The sequence below is a fragment of the Myxocyprinus asiaticus genome, chromosome 17, assembly GCF_019703515.2.
Source record: "Myxocyprinus asiaticus isolate MX2 ecotype Aquarium Trade chromosome 17, UBuf_Myxa_2, whole genome shotgun sequence".
Lineage (NCBI taxonomy): Eukaryota > Metazoa > Chordata > Actinopteri > Cypriniformes > Catostomidae > Myxocyprinus > Myxocyprinus asiaticus.
In genome coordinates this window covers 48,758,984-48,782,033 of record NC_059360.1, presented here as the reverse complement: position 1 = coordinate 48,782,033, position 23,050 = coordinate 48,758,984, and the positions used below count along the sequence as shown (strand labels likewise).

Here is a 23,050-nt window from a genome sequence, read left to right as displayed (position 1 = left end):
GATCTGAATTTTTGAGATCTGAATTTTTGAGTTCTGAATTTCTTCTTATGCCATGAATGACATTAGCGTTTGGGGTCTGTAATGTAAACAAAGACTGTAAGGCTTCTGTACCTATACAGACGGGACAACATTCACCCTCTGGAATGTAGAAGTTATCACAGTCCAGTTTGGCACACTCGGCTTTAGTGCAGAATGATATTCCAGCCCGACACTGACAGAGCCAACACGAGTCCATCCGATACACATCACCATCAGCAAAATCCTTCCCGTTATGAACGCACCGCGGAGAATCTGCAAAACACAGAGATTTCTTCAGTGTGGTTGACAAATGAATCAATTGCTTACAATTATACATGGCAAACGTTTTAGCCTTTTATTAACCCTTTAAGCTCTGAAGGTGTTTTCAAATATTTCCTGTTTCAGTGGCATACCCAAAATTAAAGGCTTATAACTCAACAAAAAAAAAAAAAAAAAAAAAAAGAGGGTCAAGTGTTTGGTATCATCGTAAAGAAAACTTTTCACATTTTTTAATGATATAGATTATGATACATTCTGAGACTCTCAGTTTAAGAAACTGCTAAAAAAAAAAAAAAAAAAAAAAAATTTGTCTGCTTTGACATTATATATCTGCATGTAAATAAGGTGGCTCCGAAAAACTGCTTTTGTTTTGTTCCCAATCATGCCAACTGTATCTGAGATACAGTTGTGTGATGATACGACAAAGCAATGCAAAAGTTATAGCATTACAAAAATAATTTATCAGTGTCCAAAAGCCTCTCCAAACAAATAAAACAATAATTGTTCATAAGAACTAATTACACATGCAAACACAACAATGACTAAAGGTTTGCATAGCATGCAGACATGATTTTAGTAATGAGATTTCACAGAATGAGTTTCATTCTGTGTCATTTGAGTCATCATTGAGTCTGTGTCATGTATTTGGCGCCATCTCCTGGTGGCCATATGTAACATTGTGCTTCATGTGGATTATCTAATGATCTATACATCTGATTATCTTGTGTGTGGACTCGTTTGAAAGATAATCGCCTCCTCTAAATAATGGCATATGATATTTGATATTGAAGTTATAAGTGAAAATGCGGCATATAGCAACACCTACATAATTGTCAAAGACATATATTTAGCTATTACTCGCTATATTTTTGTCTGTGAGTAAAACAAATAGGCTGGTTGCATTCTACTCGTTAAGAGCTTTCCAACAACATATGACACATGACTATTTGATCAGTTTAATGTTTTTATTGATAACACAAATATGTATAGTGCACATTTATAAATTATCAAAACAGAACACTTCTGATTTATCTGCAAATTTCAAAGCACTTGTTCAGTTTTGGTCATAATGTCTACATGCATTGGAAAGTAGAACTTCTAATCTTTCAAACGATATCTATTTTGTGTTGGTCAAGACTGTAGTTATCAATATTTTGACGGTTTATTTATTTTTTTGTTGCTGGCCCATCCGAGCTTAAAGGGTTAAACTAAACCCAAACTAACCCCCCCCCCCCCCCCCCCCCACACACACACACACTGCGGCCGATATTAGTGAGCTCAGCACTTTTGTGAAGCCTTCAGCGCTCCATCCAAACAATACTGCCAACTCCAGCTGGAATTCTCAGCACTGGCATGTGAAGCCGTGTGTAATTGGTGCTCACTCACGCAAAAACACACACTTACACATAGAAAAACAGCAGCCGAGGCCAAGTATGCTCTGCAGACTGCAGACGGACAGAGTCACGTCTCTGCAATAACAGACGGAAAGCTTCTCTGTCTCCAAACCGCACCGCAAAATGCACAATAGCTACTGTACGGATCATTAACGATCCATACAAATTCCCTTCGCTGAAGCACGATATCTTCAGAGAGCCCAGGATTAAATCATACATCTTCTCTAGATCAGACTATAGTACTACTGTGTTTTTATCAACATGTACCATAGTAATATTTTGTCTTCAAGGAACAGTTTACCTAAAAAATTGTAATTCTTTAATCATTTACTGTATGACTTTAATATCTTCTGCCAAAAAACAAAATAAAAAATATTTTAAGAAGAATATTTCAGCTCTGTAGGTCCATACAATGCAAGTCAACAGGGTCCAAAACTTTTAAACTCCAAAAAGTACATAAAAACAGCACAAAAGTAATCTCTACGACTCCAGTGGTTAAATCCATGTCTTCAGAAGTGATAAGTCCTTTTCTACTACAAATACTTCTCCCTGCCCAGTAGGTGGCAATATGCACAAATAATGAGATACACCATAAACAAAAAAAATGTGAAAGTGAAAGTGGAGATTTACAGTAAAAAAAGGCCTTAAATATTGATCTGTTTCATCGCTTCTGAAGACTGGATTTAACAACAAGAGTCGTATGGATTACTTATATGCTGCCTTTATGTGCTTTTTGAGCTTCAAAGTTCAATTTCTGTGAGAACTATTACTTTAAGTCTAGTTTTGGTTTTCTGGTCAGTTTATCATGTCTTTTATTATAACTTTTATTCTTGACTAAAGATCATCCGATAGCGGATTATGCCAATACCAATAACAAAGTTTGTGGAAAAGGCTGATAACTGATTAATTGGCCGATACATTTTTTTTTTTAATCGATTTATAGAATGATGAAACATTTCTTAGTCTTTCCTTACTATAAAGGGCACAGACATTGAGGCTACAAGAATCCAAAATTAATAAACTCCAAAAAGCAGTTTAGTGTGCAACCAAAGTCCCAATAAAAACATTAAGATTTGGTGCATAATGCTGGACTTTTAACTATTAACAAGCCCGAAATATACCGGGGACTTGGCTTCATTACAATTAGTAATTACCAAATGAAGCTTTTTATAGCCTATATATTCACCAGATGAAGAGATTTGTGTGTATATATATATATATATATATATATATATATATATACACACACACACACACACACACACACACACTGTATATTCCACAAGGTGATGTTTATTGATGAGGAATAAAAAAATAAAATAAATCAAAACTATCGGCAACTATCGGTAGAGAATTTTGCTGATAACCGATAGTTCCAAAAAGCAAGTATCGGCACCGATTAATCGGTCAAACCGATATAACGGTCTACCTCTATTTTTGAAATTATTTATTCCTATTTCTATTATGATTACTATTATCATTGCTGTTATTATTATTAGAGGTCAACTGTTAGTGGATTTTGCCGATACCTATAACTAAGGTGGTCGAATAGACCGATTAATCGTTTGATAGTTTTGAAAATCGATTTATATAATGTTAAAACAATTACTTAAGACTTCTCATACTACAACAGGCACAAAAAAGAGGCTACAAGAGTCCAAAATGAACACAATTCCAGATTCAGTCTATTATGCAACTAAATCCTAATAATAGCTAGAAAAATTAAGGACTTTTAACTATAAACACGCCCGAAATACACTTACTTATTTCGGGACTCTTATTTTGAAATGATGGAGAATTGGCTTAGTTAGAATGCTCTATATTTAAGTATTTACTAAATTAAGCTTTTGCAGCCTATATTCACCAGATGAAGGATTTTATATATCACTAGGTGACATTTATTATTAGTATTCACAAGAAAGTTTGAGACACGATGTATGTGCCACGGGTCACGTTTCTATATAGTCGCATTTTGCCGATAACCGATAGTTCCAAAAAGCAACTATCGGCACCGATTAATCAGTAAAACCGATTTATCAGTCTAACTCTAATTATTATACTTAATGTTTTTTGTTTTTTTTGGCTGTCTTACTGTTGTACAGTACTTCGGCTCAATGTCTGTTGTTTTTATATGTGCTCTAAAAATAAACTTGACTAATATCATGGTTTAGTGGTAATACATTTCTCTGAACTGGAACCATGGTAATATGTTTTTTGAGACATATAAAATGGTTTTACCATGTGTTTTGGACTACTACCATGGTACTGAAATATCTCTGATGCATCATATAATGGTTACATATGACATAAATATGAACCAGTCTGCTGGTCAAAAAGGGTTCATATTTATGCTGCTATAAGCCTCTTATAAACTTTTAGTATTTGATATGGTGATTCAGCATCTGTGAAACATACTGCATACTATGTTTACAGATCCAAACGCAGCCCTTATATCAGTTTAACTTCAGCTAGATCATATATAGCAGACGGACCAAGAGAACAGAAATAACAGTGGGATTTACTCTTACTTTCTTATCAGGAGCAGACCTCTGGAGAGAAATATCTTGCTCAGGGACACTGTGATAAAAGGTAAATAAGGTGACAGTTTGTGGGTAACAACCAAACCAGAAACCTTCTCTTGGCATTCACCTAGTATGTAGTTTAACTAAACAAAGCAACACAAAAGTGTCTATACACATACATGTGTTAAAACGAACTGTAACAATTATTTTCCTATTTAACCCCTTAAACTCCACGGACCTGCCAGCAGGTCCAAAGGGGGGCGCTATATCACAAAAAAACGTTTACGTTTAAAACATTAATGTCTCTGTATACGTAAGTCAAGCATATGAGGTATCGTTTGAAATCTCAGAATCTGAACTTTTCAGAGATAACCATCACTTCTGCATTTAAGTTACTTAAAATAACAAAATAAGGCCTCAAATCATTCGCGTTGAAAATTAGCGCCCCCTAGAGGTAATGGGGTATAAATATTTATATAACAATAAAAGTCCTTCACATAGCACTTAAATGGACAAGTCATATATCAAATGAAAGCTCTCATTCTCATGAATGTGACTGTATAGTTATATAGTTTGTTGCCCTAATACCACAGTTTGAAAGATTTTCAAAGAATCACAAGGTGAAATATGATTTCTGTCATCAAATACAAATGTCTCTTTTATGCTCCAATAACTATTGCTGTAAGCCCCAAATAGACAAAGATATATTAAAAGATTTATATCTGCTTTTACCTTAGGCAGTGTTCTACAAAATAAGCCATTTTTTACTTGTCTGTGAGCTTGCTTGGCTGAATGTTATATCTTAGATGTCCAGAACAAAATATGCCATCCAGCAGGAAATGCTTTCTAAACAAATCAGAACAGAAAAATAAGTTTTTGACTATTGATGATAAAATATCATCGCAAAGGGGAGGTTCTCAGCTTTCTAATGACACCTAGATTGAGCTTCTAGTCCACTCAGAGGCCGAGATATTCAATGAAACAATGAGGGTGTTGCTTGAACTGAAAATTAGACTGAATGTCTATGGACGAGCACATCTGTGAGGGCTAAAATGCGTTAGAGCGCCACCTACATTTCAGATCTGTATATAATGATGGAATGTGATAGAGAAAAAAATATTTTTTTCTAGTGTTTTCTGCCATCTAGTGGAATAAAATGAGACTTTTCAAAGTGAGGTAGAGTGAACAGAACCAGAATGACATGTTTACAAAATTAGGACAACAACAAAAACTTTGTTTATCATAAGATTATAAACACATTTAATATTATTTATGAATAATTTAACTCTTTTTCCATTTTTCCATTTGGGGGGGTTCTCTGAAAAATTAGACCAATTTTTTGCAATTAGTCCACAGTGTGTGTGAATGGTGAGCATTTAAATTTGAGTGTAAAAATTGTGGGCAGCAGAGTTTAAACCTGTCAATCTAGGACCACCAATGGGCACCAATAACCCACAAGAATATGCGCTCAATGGATCTAAAGTGCGCTCATTTTTACCGTCATAACATCGATCATGAAGCATTTTATGAAGCATTTCAAAGAACTACAGATTGAACCATACAGATCAAAGTTTGAACATTCCCTGGGAATTGAACCCATGTCTCTGGCATTGCAAGCGACTTTGCTATATTAGCTGAGTTACAGGAACACACTTGATCCCTAGTGTCTACCATCAACATAGGCAGCTACCTAACAAGGCTCAAGACATACACACACACATTCCCATAAGTGACCTGTTGACCCTTCCCATCATGCTCTGTTGTATCTTCACACTGGTGCATAAGCAGTTTTCTTGCACTCGTCGTGTCTCTCTGTAAATCCATTATTTCCAGGCGGCAGCACACATTGACCGGCGGGCCGAGAGGCCACAGCGGGAATTAAGACCGTTGGTAAACAGAATATTTGCCGCTAGCGCAGAATAAACACAGAAGCCCTTTCTCACTGACTCCGCCCATTTCTCACACCTCATCACTTCCTGTCTTTCACTGCTCTCATGTGCAAAAAAAAGTGTGTTTCATACAACTAACAGCCAGTCAGAACATATTTGATGTTTAACACACAGCTGAGTGAATGGATTATTAACGGTAACTTTTAAACCTTCAAAGACAGACCTACCATGAGGTCCGATGTTGCTAAGCCATCAGTTTGCATTTTTTCAACTTAAAAATATCATGTTTAATAGCAGAATTCCTGGTGAAGAACTACACTACCCATGATCCTGAAAAGATCCACCAATTAGAGAAGTGCATCAATAGAGCTCCGCCCACTCCAATGATGCACTGTGAATGACACAATCGAATCGCTCTCCCTACACTCTCAAACTACTTATATATTTGTAAATAAATTAAAATATATTGTTTCAATAGTTTTATATATTTCCACTGTTTTTAACACAATGCTTCATGGGATTGTAGTTCATTCCCTCATTAAAGACATTAAGTACACAGTCTGTATCTGTATCTGTATTTTTGTATGATTTTTAAATACTTTTTTTGCTTCAAATCAAAGGTTGTAAATGTCGTGCTTCACCTCGGAGTTGGATAGTTTGGTTCATGGCACACAACTCTTTTATGAAATCCCTATGGAAAAATGAATGGGAAAAATACTTCCAGAACAAAGATGGGCAGCCACTGTTGTGCTCTACTGCACTTTTGGTTCTACCGTTGTGCTCTCTAGGTGTCTTTACCTCTCTGGCAGGTGTAGTTGTGGCAACAGTCTCCTGGCGCTCCAGTGCCCTCTCTCACCAGCACGGCTCTGTGCCCGCTGCTACAGTCTGGAGGGGGCGGGCACTGGGCACAAGTGCACTGAGCGGATAATGTCGGGCAGCAGTCTGCAGGAGGTGTGTAGCTGCGGGTCAGTACTGAATCAGGTGGGCACTCGGGGGTGGGCAGAGGCGGGCATGAGACTCCTTCACATTTCTTGTCCTCTGAGACAAACACACACAAACAGAGAATGTAAGACATCATGTAATGGAAACAACGGGTGCTGAAGCGGAAAAATGCTCATTCATAGAGCTGCTGTTACAACCACTTAATTAGGTGTGCAGACCGAGAGAGAGACAGGCAAACACACTTTTCTTTGTACTTCACACTCCGACAGCTCCAGGGCTGATATCTCATTAGTCTTTGGCTGTGCTTCAGCTTGGCTTAGTTTTAAAGGGATACAGTACCCAAAAATGAACTTTACTCACCCTCATGTTGTTTCAAACCTGTGTGGAACACATAATTAATGAATATCCTGGTACATCTATTCAATACATTGGCAGTTAATAGTGACTCACGATGAAGCTTAACAAAGGACTAAAAGTATCATTAAAGTAGTCCATGCATCTTGTGCAGCACTTTCCAAGTCTTTTGAAGGTATATGATAGGTTTTGGTAAGAAACAACCCTAAATGTAAGTCATGTTTCAGTGAAAATCTTTATGTTGCATGTTTGGGGCCTGGGTAGCTCAGCGAGTGTTGCCGCTGACTAACACCCCTAGAGTCACGAGTTCGATTCCAGGGCGTGCTGAGTGACTCCAGCCAGGCTTCTTAAGCAACCAATTGGCCCGGTTGCTAGGGAGGGTAGAGTCACACGGGGTAACCTCCTCATGGTCGCTATAATGCGGTTCTCGCTCTCAGTGGGGCGCGTGGTGAGTTGTGCATGGATGCCGCGGAGAATAGCGTGAAGACTCCACACGTGCTAGGTCTCCGTGGTAACGCACTCAATAAGCCACGTGATAAGATGCGCAGATTGACGGTCTCAGACAAGGAGGCAACTGAGAATCGTCCTTCGCCACCCGGATTGAGGCGAGTCACTACGCCACCACAAGGACTTAAGAGCGCATTGGGAATTGTGCATTACAAATTGGGGAGAAAATCAGAAAATAAATAAATAAATAAATAGATGTCAAATCAGTACTCAAAACATCCTACACAACAGCACAGAGCAGACACCACAAGACTAATTAATGATTATAAAATGAACCGTTTACAAACAAACCCAGCTGCATAGTTCAGAATCCTCATATCGACTGCGGTGACGGGAAAGAAACAAAACTATATTGAAGCCGTAATGAAGTTGCATAACAGCAACATCTTCCAGAATTCAGTGGCTTTGCTGATGGACTTTCCAGGCTTCAGTTCCGCCCAACCCTGTAACCTGACGCTGGCTGACGCTGTCCCTGTACTGACACTCACACAGCAGTAAGAACCAATCACACCTCTCAAATACCAGTTTGAATCCTGGATAATCAGAAATAACTAGAGACCCAGTGCACTGGTGTGCTCACAGCCGACACACACCGTGTCAGTTCAGAATAGTTTTCTGGGTCACAGAGACAGTTAATTAACAGCAAATTACCTTACGCCAAAAAAGAGCTACGGCTGGTGTACAGAACAGAGTTTGTGTGAGCTTGTGTTGCGCACTGGGGAAAATCATATTTGTGTAGGAAATGTGACTGGTGCGATTGAGCCGCAGAAGCCACTGAATAAATACTGCAGTAGACTACAGGATCTGTACTGTAGTATTTACTTTAGCTCGATTCGACACAAAGCGCACATTGATCAACTTCCTCTCTGAATATTGTCGTTGAGGAAAATGACGCTCACGTTAGCGGCAGAAACGCTGGCTGAATTAGCTTCTGTACTTCACCTGAATGAATTCATTTAGACACTTTGAGGTATTTGAATGGCAATCATAAAGTACAGTGATATTACCATGTTTTTTGACATGTACCAATTTACAAATTTACCAACTATGATCATTTTAATGGGTTACGTTCTCATACTACCATGATGATTACACCATGCTGTTATTTAAAGTACTTGTTAATAACATGCTTTATAAATCATAATCATTATCATATGGTATATATCAAAATAACATGGTATTACCATGTTTTTTTCTTTTCTTTTTGACATATTAGAATAGAAACACCATGATTTTTCAGACAGTTTGATGACAATAATACCATGGTGTTGAAGTACCTCAATCATTACCATGGTAATACCATCTAGTATCATCACTGTGCTATGGTACCACCATAGCATTTTGTTGTTGATTATTTTATGCCTTTAAACTGTACACAGGAAATAAAATCACAAATGAAATCTCTTTAATATTTCAGTTGTTTCGCAAAGACAGTATGGCTGCAACTAATGATTATTTTGATAAGCGATTATTAGAACGATTATTCGGCGATTATTGCAACGATTAATCATTAGCTCTTAACCGATTATTCAGTTTGCGCTCCAACTTAAAATGTTGTATTAAACGTGCTTACTAACAATAAAAAGGACAAAATCATAACTTTTTTTTCTCCCCAATTTGGAATGCCCAATTCCCAATGCGCTCTAAGTCCTCGTGGTGGCGTAGTGACTCGCCTCAATCCGGGTGGAGGACGAATCTCAGTTGCCTCCACGTCTGAGACCGTAAATCCGCGCATCTAATCATGTGACTTGTTGAGTGTGTTACCACGGAGACACAGCGCATGTGGAGGCTTCACGCTATTCTCCGCAGCATCCACGCACAACTCACCATGCGCCCCACCGAGAGCGAGAACCACATTATAGCGACCACGTGGAGGTTACCCCATGTGACTCTATCCTCCCTAGCAACCGGGCCAATTTGGTTGCCAAGGAGACCTGGCTGGAGTCACTCAGCATGCCCTAGATTCAAACTCGCGACTCCAGGGGTGATAGTCAGCGTCTTTGCTTGAAAATATATTTTTAATATTATATTCAACATTCTCAGATAAAAAATTTTTTCTTCTGCAGTATAGCTGCTAAAGTAAATGAACATTGTTTTAATGGAGTTTTAGATATTTATATTGGAAAACAAGCCAAAACAAAAACAAATCAAAAACGTATTTTGTTTCAGTGTATAATGGGGTGAAGAATACCCTCTCTCACATTTCTGTTCACTTCAATCCATCTTTAACTCACAAACAACAAACTCTCTATTATTAATAAAGCTGTGCTATTGTATCACTGTACAATAGCACCTTTTTATAGTAATACAGTAAAAACATGATTGTGTTACAATATATACAATGGGAACAATAAAAGTACAACACCCGGATGTGTTACAGTGATGATAATTGATCAAATGTGCTCAAGTGTCCTGAAAATAATGTTACAATACAAACAATCTTAATGGTCCTAAATGTAGGCTTCATTTTTATAATGCAAAATATAATTTAATTGTTTTCATATTGATTTGGGGTTAAATAAGACCCTGATAATATCAATTGTGTATTAACTTAAACATTTCTCATCAAACACTTTCAAGAGCAAATGATCCGAGATACCCACATTCATTTTATACCTCTATTCCCTTACGGCCCACAGTGTGTCAACAATTGTTTCCGCTTGTTTATTTTTATTTCTCCCGAGGAATTTTAGGACAAACATCTGATACAAAGTCCCCCAAGTCTCCTGAGAAATGACAGAGCAACCTTTGAGCAATTAACTTGAGAGATTTGTGGCAGTATTAATCAGAAATGTAAGTTTTCTAAACAAACATCCTCATTAGCAAATCTACACGTCCCATTAGTCTCATTATGTAATGTTTTCATGTGTGTCATTGTGTTAATATGTATGCAAATTGATTAAATAATGAGCATCAGAGGTCAAACCAATCGTAGCTTTGTGTACTGTCATTCAAATGTCCAGACGGAATTCATGCCGTCTGTCTCAAAGTCTGATGTTTAAGATATTCTGATGGCTAGTGGGAGCAAACACAATAGGACTGGAGTAAATGTGGTATGAATTCAATAGCGGATCTATTTTACTATTATTTAGGGTCTGTTTGGATCTCCGCCACGGGTAATTAGCTATTCATCAGTAATGCGAGAACTCTAACCAACACAGTGGTGTCTGTTCTCTCGTGTTGGGCAAACAAAAGCACAAAGCCTTCATTTGAGGTGCTTGATAAATTCAGACCTTAAATGGTTTAAATGTGTCACAGCAGAGCGTTGTAATAGTACAGAACGCCTAGCAACACTAATGTTGCGTCTGGGCAGCACACGCGCTCGTAAACCCTCAAGGTTTGCGGAAATTGGTTTTATAAGCCGCAGAAAGGCCCTTTGTAAACAATGCATATATCTGCCATCTCAGACGCTCTTTCATGAAAGTGAAGCGGCTCTTTGTAAACGTGTTTTCCTTTTCGTGGAGGGCACAAGGGGGACAGTCTTCCTCCAGAGCACGCTGCTCGCGGGCAGAGGAGGCTGTGTTGACAAGCAGCGTTTACTCATGGAAAAACTGTACAATGTGCGCTCTGTTCAGAGACTGACTTTGGATGCTAGTCAGAGCAGAACAAAGGCGTCTCAGTCCGGCAGTCCCTGTGTGTGTGTGTGTGTGTGTGTGTGTGTTTTTTTTTTTTTTTGGGGGGGGGGTCCTGTGATTTAACATCGATTTTCAGTATAATTCACATGAAGAGAAACAATGAGCCGAGTTTCTCACGTAGTACGAGATGTCTGGCAAATTTTAAGAACAACTGAAACTGTAGGAAAACCTTCTGCTTTATGATATTGAGTGTCAGAATTATTCACTCCAGTGATGTTTTCTCTTCAAGCTGAAGCGTGTCATTTCTGCACCACTTATGTCACCAAATGGAACTGCAAAACTAACAGCCACTTTCACACACGAAATTGCAGTAAAACTGTGGGATTGCCTTTTCTGGTGAATGACATCCAATAGACTGTTTAGTCCAAAAGCGTGCACATTTAGAGAAATATCGATGATTTGTTTCCTTGCATACCATTCCATTACAACATTATCCTTACAACCTTCATAAGCATAACATGTTGTTTTGACTGATGGAGCATGCACTAAATAAATAAATAAATAATTATGGCAATAGAATGGTTTGTCTATATATTCCAGTCTCTTGTATTTTCTGTTTACTGTCACTGCAGCTGTCATTTGCTCCATGCAGCATATTCTATAAATAATATCCATTCTGCCTCATTATATCCACATTAGAAGCAGTAGATTACGTGTAATTTGTCATGTTTATTCAAGGTGCAAATCTATACATGGTCATAATATGAACCTGTTCCTCAGTTGTATTTTATGATACATTTTGTGAAAATAATCTGTGTAATATCATATAAAAGGTTATCTCGCTCACTCGCTCACACAGTCACACACGATCCTTTCTACCCCAATAACCATACTAGTAACAGAAGCTTGGGCTGTTTCTACGCATGATGAGAAAGTAGTTCTACACACAAAAGCATTTTAAGGACGAAAACCTGAAAATGTATGTTAAGTCACTGAAAATGTCCTAAAACACTAGTCATAGCGATACCTTAACTACTGTTATCTTCTTTTTAAAGTAGGTCAAAAGATGGGGGGGTCTGGGTATCTCAGCAAGTAAAGACGCTGACTACTACACCTGGAGTCAAGAGTTTGAATCCAGGGCGTGCTGAGTGACTCCAGCCAGGTCTCCTAAGCAACCAAATTGGGCCGGTTGCTAGGGAGGATAGAGTCACATGGGGTAACCTCCTCGTGGTCACTATAATGTGGTTCTCGCTCTCGGTGGGGCGCATGGTGAGTTGTGCATGGATGATGCGGAGAATAGTGTGAAGTCTCCACACGCACTAGGTCTCTGCGGCAACACGCTCAACAAGTCACGTGATAAGATGCGTGGATTGATGGTATCAGACGCGGAGGCAACAGAGATTCGTCCTCCACCACCCGGATTGAGGCGAGTCACTACGCCACCATGAGGACTTAGAGCACATTGGGAATTGGGCATTCCAAATAAAAAAAAAATTTAAAAAAGAAGGTCAAAAGATTTCCTTGAACGGTTCTCTTGGCCATTTTTGACAGTTTGCGAAACTGATGAAAACTTGCATCATCTTCAGTGGCATAAGTTTCATGTGAACACTGGGAAGGACACGACTTTTCTCATCGCTTAACTCCAACAGAAAACACGGGCTTGTATTCACAGTGGAGAGAGAGCTTGCGTGCTCATGGTTCCCAGATTGCGCTAATAAAGCATGACACTAGCAGAATATTTCCAAACTGTGCAAGTGTAAAGATCTGAATGGGGTATTGCAACTCTTGATATCTGGCAACCCCAAACATGTCTAAACCTAAATCTATGCGGCTCGGATAATCGCCGTTACTTAAAGTCTGGTCTTTATTATTAATGTAGAGAATTAAAACATTTTACTTGCATGGTTAGTTCCAAGGAATACATGACACAGTTCATTTAAAGGGAATGTTAAGGGGGGGATGGTGGTTTTACAATGGGGATGCTTTTTGCCATTTCTTTCAACAAGGGGGATGGCATCCCAACACCCCCCTCAACTTGAGTCCTGGATATAGTTGACACTGGATATTAAGTTGGGATACGAGAAAGTGCTACACACTTTAACCTCCTGAGACCCCCGTGTGACTGCTGTGTGCATTTTCCATTACCATTTTTGATTTGTAACTAGTAACACCTAATAAACATGCAAAAAATATATTTTTTTTCTAGAGCAAATAGTTTTCCTAAAAATGTATTTAAATTATAAGCTTCACATTTCTTTCTTTAAACCCTCCAAAAATTGGCCCCATTGACTTCCATTGTAAGTGTCTCACTGGATCACAGATTTGTGCTTTATTAAAGAAATGGAGGGACGAGTTGAAATACATTTTTGTGCTAATCAACATTATGCCACAAATGCTGTCGATTGAGCTTCACTTGTGTTGAACCCGGAATATTCCTTTAACATCTACACCTGCTGAAGAAATACTTAAAAACATGAGTAGACTAGATCTGCAACAGTGTGTGTGTTTGTTTGTATTGGTAGTGAACCCCCCTTATCCTCTGTGTGAGATGTTTAATAAGATTAGGAGAGGCGCAAGTCTTTATAATGCTTAAAAAGAACAATGAGCCATTGGACTGAAGGACGCTGCTGCTTTCTTTTGAACGTTTCTACATGCCACAAACTCCAGACGTCACGTGATTCAGTGCTGCTGAAGGGCTTTAAAGTTTCAGATGATACTTTCAAATGGCAATAAATGTACAGGAATGCTCTTTAATGTTTACTTTCAACTGACTATTCAACTTAGAGAAGAGTGTTTGTTTTTGCAAGCATTATTTTTGCTCAACCCCAAGTATGAAACTGAAGCATTGAACTTTTTCTGCTCTGTTTGTGTGATTTGTTGAGGAGCGGTGTGGACTGGCGCTGTGGTGGTGCTAGTGGCACTGCCAGCTTAAATTACAATATTATTAGAACAGAGGCCAAATCTCACCAACTATTAACCTGAGCAGAACCTCAGAAGACTTTTTTGTCTCACATCGAGACACTTTCAGCAGAAAACGTTAGCTTTTATATCTCACTCGCTGTATTCTGGAAGAATGAAGTCAGGGCTGTTTGTACTTGGAGCTTGGACACGTTTTTCCTCCTAACGTGACTTCCACATCTACGGGGTTTACTCGCATCCATCACATCAACCAAAACATGATGTTCCACTCAAAGGAAACAAATCCAGTCTAAGCTGGCCACCAAGCCTGGTTCAGATGGTCTGCTGGCTGGTTTTTGATGGGTTTGGGGCACTCAGGGATAGGGATAGGGTTAGGTTAGGGGTTACAACCAGCTGAGACCAGCCAACCAGCATAATTAATTTTAAGCTCACACGGATGTACACAAAGACAAAAACAATTCATTCATAAGTATTTAATGAGTCTGTGATCCCAAACCTCTCTGCGTGAATGAAAACTCAGTTATGGCGCTCTCAAGGGACGCTGCTAAAACACTGATACCTGATCACATGCATGCCGTATGTGGGGGAAACCTGGTTTTCAGAGACGAATCAGTCATACAAGCTCCACACTGAAGCGTTGATAACAAACAGACAGCAACAACTCTCTCGGACAGTCGCGCAAAACAAGCTAATGATCAACAGATGTGCGCTTGAGAAATCCACATCACTTGCGTTCAGTGTTTGGATACTGAAGTGGGGCTTGACGGTACGCCAGAACGAGAAATGTTGTTTACTGTATCAGTGGAAAGATTTGTGGATTTGTCTGGTGTTCGACTGCTTTTACATGAAGTGATTCCTCCATAGAGAGCGTACGGTGATATTAAACAAAACAACAGAGCTATTTTTCTAAATAAAACTAAAAATAATATCCCAAAAGACTCAATTCTGTCTCTGGACTGATTCTGGACGCTCATAATTAAGATAAACAGATCACCCAAGGCATTGACAGTTCCACCGCCAGTATAAATACACTCAACTGTATAACAGGTCAATGTCAACAAACATCACTTTTACTACAATCATAATAACCCCAGAGAATATCTAAAAGCATGCAATTAATTAAGTGTTGAGAGTATAACACTATATGGAAGCTCGTTATGTAAACAGGAGACCATGTAAAAGCCAATAAACTGAACAAACGTTCAATGATAGTGAGGTTGTTGTTTGGCGTCAAACGGTGTGTCTGCAGAGAGCTGTGAAATTAAAATGTTATCTAATGAAAAACATTTCACATCTGTTGTCTGACACACAGTGTACACTCGAAAATGATACAGAGGAAGACCTTAAAACACATTAAAACATCTTGATAAAGCTGCTGATCCAAGCTGATTTAAAAAATGAAGAGATTTTTTTCAAAACATTTAACCCTAAAAAAACACTGCACAAACTTGCAGGATTAGTTCACCCAAAAATGTAAATTCAGTCATTGTTTACTCACCCCTGTGTTGTTATAACCCTATATGACTTTCTTTCCTTTTCTGAACACAAAGGGAGAAATTGTGAAGAAATGTTGTGCTCAGTGATGTCATACAATGGCAGTTTATGGTGACCACCTCTTCAAGCTTCAAAAGAACACAAAAGTATAATTCAGAAGTCTAATAAATTATTCCATGAGACTCATGATTGTTATGAAAGCATACGATAAGATTTGATGAGAAACAAACTGAAATCAAATGTATTATTTAGTGAAAATGTTCACTGACCGTTGATCTCCTGTGTGTGTGTTCATGATAGGACACGAGAGCAACAGTTCACACAGACCCCTCGCGACATTGGGGCGTTCAAGAGAAAACTCGTTTTGTTTATCTATAAGCAGCGAAAGTGACAACAGAACACAACACAGCTGCACAAAACAGAGAACAGAACTTACTAAACATGTCTGAAGAGTTTGTAGTTGAAGAATTGATGCATTTCTATGCCCAGCCTTATTTTTTTGAACAGAGTACTCAAAAATCAAACAGAAACATAGAGGAGGCTACAGGATGCCACAGTCACACCGTGTCCTAACCTGACGACAAACAACACGTGATAAAAGGTATATTTTCTATGGTAATCAGAGTTTTTGTCCTAACCAGCAGTGACGAGTGACGGTACATTCTATCGATTGCTTGTTTTCCATTTTCGGCATCACATGGTTAACTCCGTTTGCTGTGAACTGGCACTGATCCAAAAACTCTCCAAACAATAAGGTTGGGCATAGAAATGCATCAATTCTTCAACTACAAACTCTTCAGACATGTTTAGTAAGTTCTGTTCTGTTTTGTGTGCAGCTGTGTTGTGTTCTGTTGTCACTATCACTGTGGAGGACCTGTTTTTAGATAAACAAAACGGGTTTTCTCTTGAACGCCCCAATGTCACGAGGGTTCTGCGTGAACTGTTGCTCTCGTGTCCTATCATGAACACACACACAGGAGATCAACGGTCAGTGAATATTTTCACTAAATAATACATTAGATTTCAGTTTGTTTCTCATCAAATCTTATCGTATGCTTTCATAACAATCATGAGTCTCATGGAATAATTTATTAGACTTCTGAATTATACTTTTGTGTTCTTTTGAAGCTTGAAGAGGTGGTCACCATAAACTGCCATTGTATGACATCACTGAGCACAACATGTGTTTCACAATTTCTCCCTTTGTGTTTAGAAAAAGAAAGAAAGTCATATAGGGTTATAACAACACAGGGGTGAGTAAACAATGACTGAATTTACATTTTTGGGTGAACTATCCCTTTAAAATTTTGAATAATGAATATTAATATGTCTGGGTGAGAGGCGGTATCTTCTACCAGCAACATCAAGTTTGTTTACTAAAGCAATAAGCTACAAGAGGCTGTGCATTACAGTGATTTTACCACAGGTAAAGGTTAGGGTCAGGGTTAGATGAATATGGCTCATCCAATCAGATTTTAGAGCTTGAACTATTTGTCTAAATGTGTTTTCACTGATAAATTAGGTGATTCAAGATCAGTGACATCAACAATGCAACACATGTTTGGAAAGTTTCAACAGCAGCTGTAGAGACACCCGACATTCCTTTAGCACATATGACATACACTTGCATACCCTAGGAGAATTTGATAATATATGTACCATTTGTAAAGAAAACATGAGTGAGCAGGCAAAACACATTTCTTTTATTTCTTATGGGATTCATATTCAACTGTAGGTTATAACAGAATGGCACAATCATAAAACAAAACATGGCAACAAAGAAAAAAATGAAATGACCCCTGTTCAAAAGTCTGCATACCCTTAGTTCTTAATACTGTGTATTTCCCCCTTTAGCATCAATGACAGCGTGCAGTCTTTTGTAATAGTTGTCTATGAGGCCCCAAATTCTTGCAGGTGGTATAGCTGCCCATTCATCTTGGCATAATGCCTCCAGGTCATGCAAAGTCTTTGGTCGTCTTGCATGAACCGCACGTTTGAGATCTCCCCAGAGTGGCTCGATGATATTAAGGTCAGGAGACTGTGATGGCCACTCCAGAACCTTCACCTTTTTCTGCTGTAACCACTGGAGGGTCAACTTGGCCTTGTGCTTAGGGTCATTGTCTTGCTGGAAAGTCCAAGAGCGTCCCATGCGCAGCTTTCGTGCAGAAGAATGCAAATTGTCTGCCAGTATTTTCTGATAACATGCTGCATTCATCTTGCCATCAATTTTCACAAGATTCCCCGTGCCTTTAGAGCTCACACACCCCCAAAACATCAGTGAGCCACCACCATGCGTCACAGTGGGGATGGTATTCTTTTCACTATAGGCCTTGTTGACCCCTCTCCAAACATAGCGCTTATGGTTGTGACCATAAAGCTTTATTTTGGTCTCATCACTGCTGTGAGGCGTGTCAAGGTGTTGTCGGGCATATTGTAACCGGGCTTTTTTGTGGTATTGGCGCAGTAAAGGCTTCTTTCTGGCAACTCGACCATGCAGCTAATTTTTGTTCAAGTATCGTCGTATTGTGCTCCTTGAAACAACCACACCGTCTTTTTCCAGAGCAGCCTGTATTTCTCCTGAGGTTACCTGTGGGTTTTTCTTTGTATCCCGAACAATTCTTCTGGCAGTTGTGGTTGAAATCTTTCTTGGTCTACCTGACCTTGGCTTGGTATCAAGAGATCCCCGAATTTTCCACTTCTTAATAAGTGATTGAACAGTACTGACTGGCATTTTCAAGGCTTTGGATATCTTTTTATATCCTTTTCCATCTTAATAAAGTTCCATTACCTTGTTACGCAGGTCTTTTGACAGTTCTTTTCTGCTCCCCATGGCTCAGTATCTAGCCTGCTCAGTGCATCCACGTGAGAGCTAACAAACTCATTGACTATTTATACACAGACACTAATTGCAATTTAAAAAGCCACAGGTGTGGGAAATTAACCTTTAATTGCCATTTAAACCTGTGTGTGTCACCTTGTGTGTCTGTAACAAGGCCAAACATTCAAGGGTGTGTAAACTTTTGATCAGGGCCATTTGGGTGATTTCTGTTATCATTATGATTTAAAAAGGAGCCAAACAACTATGTGATAATAAATGGCTTCATATGATCACTATCCTTATATAAGAGACAGTGTTTTTGCATGATCAGTCATATTTTCAAAATCAATGCCAAAATTTCACAATTTCTGCCAGGGTATGCAAACTTTTGAGCACAACTGTACAGAGCACAATTATTTTCTGCTTGTTTCAAATGTTCTGTTCTGTGTTAATACACTGTAAAAGTTGCATTACCTGCGGCTTGCTGACACTGACTGAGGTTGATGTATGTGAAACGATCGTCGCAACTCTGAGATGAACAAACACAGCCAGCAGACGTCAGGTTACAACCAGAGAACACGCACGCCGGATTAACAGCACCGACAAACTTCTCCCCATGTCTGTGATCATGACGACGAGACCCTGAGAGAGAGACACACAATTGATGGTCAAACAGGCCAGAGACACAAAATTAATGTGGCATATCAAATGCAACTTGCTCTAATATAAACTTGGACACATTTCTAGTCTGATGAATTTAAATAAATTTAAGCTTAAATAAATGTACATTTAACACAAACAATGTGACATATGTATCACACATAAAGTAATGCAACCTGTCAAAACATCCCAGAAGAGTTGCTCGCAAAACCACCGAACCACATCAAACGAAAGATAAGTGGATCTCAAAAGCCTTTTTTATGATCATTAAGAAGTTCATTTGTACAATTAAGAATATTTTCTGCCATCTATTATTTATATTGTGAAGTATTTATACATCATGCTAGCATTTGTAGTATTTTATTATTATATGATTTTAAATCACTGTAAAAAAAATTACTGTAATGCATTTACGAGAGTCTGAAAATCACCAAAGAACTCAAAAAGGGTCAGAAAATGAACTTTCTTTTATTAATGGAATATTACGGGTTCAAAGCAAGTTAAGCTCAATCGAAAGCATTTATGGCATAATATTGATTACCACAAAATTACAATTCATTAAATAAATAAGTTCTGTCAAAACCAAGTCTCAAAACCATTGTTAACCCTTTAAGCTCTGAGGGTGATTTTAAAGATTTCCTGTTTCAGTGGAATACCCAACATTAAAGGATTATAACTCGACAAAAAAAAAAGAAAAAAAAAAAAAAAGAAAAAAGGAGGGTCAAGTGTTTGGTATCATTGTAAAGAAATTCAATATTTTTTTAATGATATAGATTATGATGCATTCTGAGACTCAGCCTAAGAAACTGCTGAAAAACAAACAAACAAACAAAAAAACTTCTCCAAACAAATAAAACATAATAACTGTACATAAGAACTAATTACACATGCAAACACAACAATGACTAAAGGTTTGCATAGCATACAGACATGATTTTAGTAATGAGATTTCACAGAATGAGTTTCATTCTGTGTCATTTGAGTCATCATTGAGTCTGTGTCATGTATTTGGCGCCATCTCCTGGTGGTCATATGTAACATTGTGCTTCATGTGGATTATCTAACGATCTATACATCTGATTATCTTGTGTGTGGACTCGTTTGAAAGATAATCACCTCCTCTAAGTAATGCTATGTGACATTTTATGTTCCGTTGACTTTTTGTGAAGTGATAAGCAAAAATGTGACATAAAAGCAACACCAACATAATTGTCAAAGACATATACTTAGCTATTACTCACTATATTGTTGTCTGTGAGTAAAACAAATAGGCTGGTTGTATTCTACTCTTTGAGAGCTTTCCAACAACATATGACATATGGATATTTGATCACTTTGATGTTTTTACTGATTACAATAATATGAACAGTACAATTTTTAAACAAATGATCAAAATGGAGCACTTCTGATTTATCTGCAAATTTCAAAGCATTTATTCAGTTTTGGTCATAATGTCTACATGCATTGGAAAGTAGAGCTTCTAATCTTTCAAACGATATCTATTTTGTGTTGGTCAAGACTGTAGTTATTAATATTTTGACAATTACATTTTTTCTCATCTGAGCTCAAGGGGTTAATGAACCATTAATTAATTTAAAAACAATGACCATTTATCATGAGCTGTCAGTCTTTGATAAAGTCTTTGGCAAGCAACCAATACTTTTAATTAATGATATTTTGAATGACAATTTTCATATTTACATGCATGTTCAATTCTCACAAGAAATTAATATGCTAAAACAAAAACCACAACAACTGCACAATTAACTTTTTATACTCCCTGAGGCCAATATATTAGAAACAAATTTATTTCTTGAATATCTAAAAAAAAAAAAGTGCCCCCACAGTTTTAATATCTGGGGCATTTTGGACATTTCTGGTGACATTTTTTCCCCGAGCCCCCATTATTTTCGGACCCTGTTGGACATGTTCTTGACTGGTTTTGTGAGTCATTTATGAGTGCATCTCTCACCTGTTTCCCTGGCGTGTACACATGCGTCTCTGTTCAGATAGCTGTATGTCCTGATACAGGAGTGTTTGGACTCGCACACACACTCGCCGTTCACGTGATCACACCCGCTCACCAGGAGGCAGCGCTCATCTTCATCTGTGGTGTCAGGTAACGCTGTGGAGAAGAAGATAGTTTTGTCATGGTAACTCAGATTCATTTGCTGGGCTTGTTTTGGCTTTTGTCTCAGCTGTCAGCATAATTTTCTTGCTTTCGTTTAACACAATGATGGCCAAACCAGAGACACTCTGCCACTTAAAGTCATGTCTGCCAAAGTCTGCCTCTGAGATCTTTACTAATATCTCAATTGTTTCTCTAAGATAGATATAAGATTTAAATGGAGAGCAAATGGAGTGTTTGCTTAAGCACTGAAAAGTAATGACTGCTTGCAAACAGACTTTCCGTACTCTTCCCCGTCTGCTATTGGCCGGACAAAAAGATCGTCGTGCCCCTACTAAAAGACTCCAGTAATCTCACACGTGTCTCCTCTAGAGTTTCAGATCTCAACAATGTCTCAAACTGTGCTCAGATTTGACAAGAAAAACCAAAGTCGGCAATCAAATGTCAGCGATCTCATTAGCTGCGTTTCCACTATCGGCCAGTGCGAGTCGGGGCTATCAACTGGTCAGCCGGGGCCAATAGCTGAGCACAGTTTGAGACATTGTTGAGATCTCTAGAGGAGACACATGTGAGATTACTGGAGTCTTTTACTCAGAAGAAACATCTGAGAAGCATACAAGACTTCACAAATGATCTCATTTGTGTCTTACAGAACTTTATCTCAAATACTCTGTTTGGGATGGCTTTCGATTTATATGAGAAACTTTTATACTAAACTCTGGTTAGAACAGTGTAACAAGACTGTGGCAGGTTCGTAACTCTCTACCAAGGAGGAAGCGGGAGTCGGGCAAACAATCCAACGTAAAGCTTTTTATTTGTACACTCTTCAGTTTAAACAAATCAAAATGTGCTTTTCAGCATAACACACGAAGACGGTTGCGTGAGTCGCTCTCTCTCTCCCACTGGCGTCTGGCTCGCTCTTAATTCCATCTCCAACTCTCACTGCAATGACAAACAGCTGTTGGAGACAATCATTGACAGGTGATGATCCTTATCGTTCTCATCTCCCAATCTCGCCGGTGTTTGACCACGCCCCCACTACCACACTCTTAGACATGACTGAGTGCTCAAACCAAACCTGGAGGCAGATATTGATGCATCTGGCACAGAATCGTCCCGTTTGTGTGTGGAGCTGTAGACCACAGTTCTTCTCACAGAAGCAGCACCACCACAAATAGGCTTTTCAAACCAGCTGTCACCAGCCCTTGCCAAAACTCGCCCTATTATTTCCTGTCACCTCAGAATGATCCTCTCCGCCAACATCTTTTCCATACAAATACTTCCAGCTAGGATGTTTTAACATTTTCACATGACCCCTAATGGTTTAGTAGTAGGCGTCCACAATGCAGGTCTGTTCAAGCCTACCGATCTGAGGCCAGTTCTGTTTTTCAATTTTCAAATGGAGTCACATTGAGAACCCCACATGTCTGGGATTTAACCATGTAAGACTTTAAAAATTAAGATAAAAAAAGAAATGTCTGTTCTGAACCAGAATCTAAAGTGATATTAACATATCTTAAATACTTCTAGAGTTATAGGCACTCAAACTTT

The 23,050-nt window shown here is 38.5% G+C and overlaps 1 protein-coding gene across 1 annotated transcript in view; it reads right to left on the bottom strand.

Annotated features, from left to right (window-relative positions):
• The window catches only part of LOC127455170 (cysteine-rich motor neuron 1 protein-like), a 61,392-nt gene that overhangs the window by 27,335 nt on the left and 11,007 nt on the right, over positions 1-23,050 (bottom strand). Inside the window, exons 2-5 of the mRNA XM_051722819.1 lie at positions 21,344-21,496; positions 19,186-19,353; positions 6,901-7,140; positions 112-291 (exon numbers count right to left, since the gene is read on the bottom strand). Coding sequence (XP_051578779.1) covers positions 112-291; positions 6,901-7,140; positions 19,186-19,353; positions 21,344-21,496 — 741 coding nt within the window. The remainder of the gene's footprint in view (positions 1-111; positions 292-6,900; positions 7,141-19,185; positions 19,354-21,343; positions 21,497-23,050) is intronic.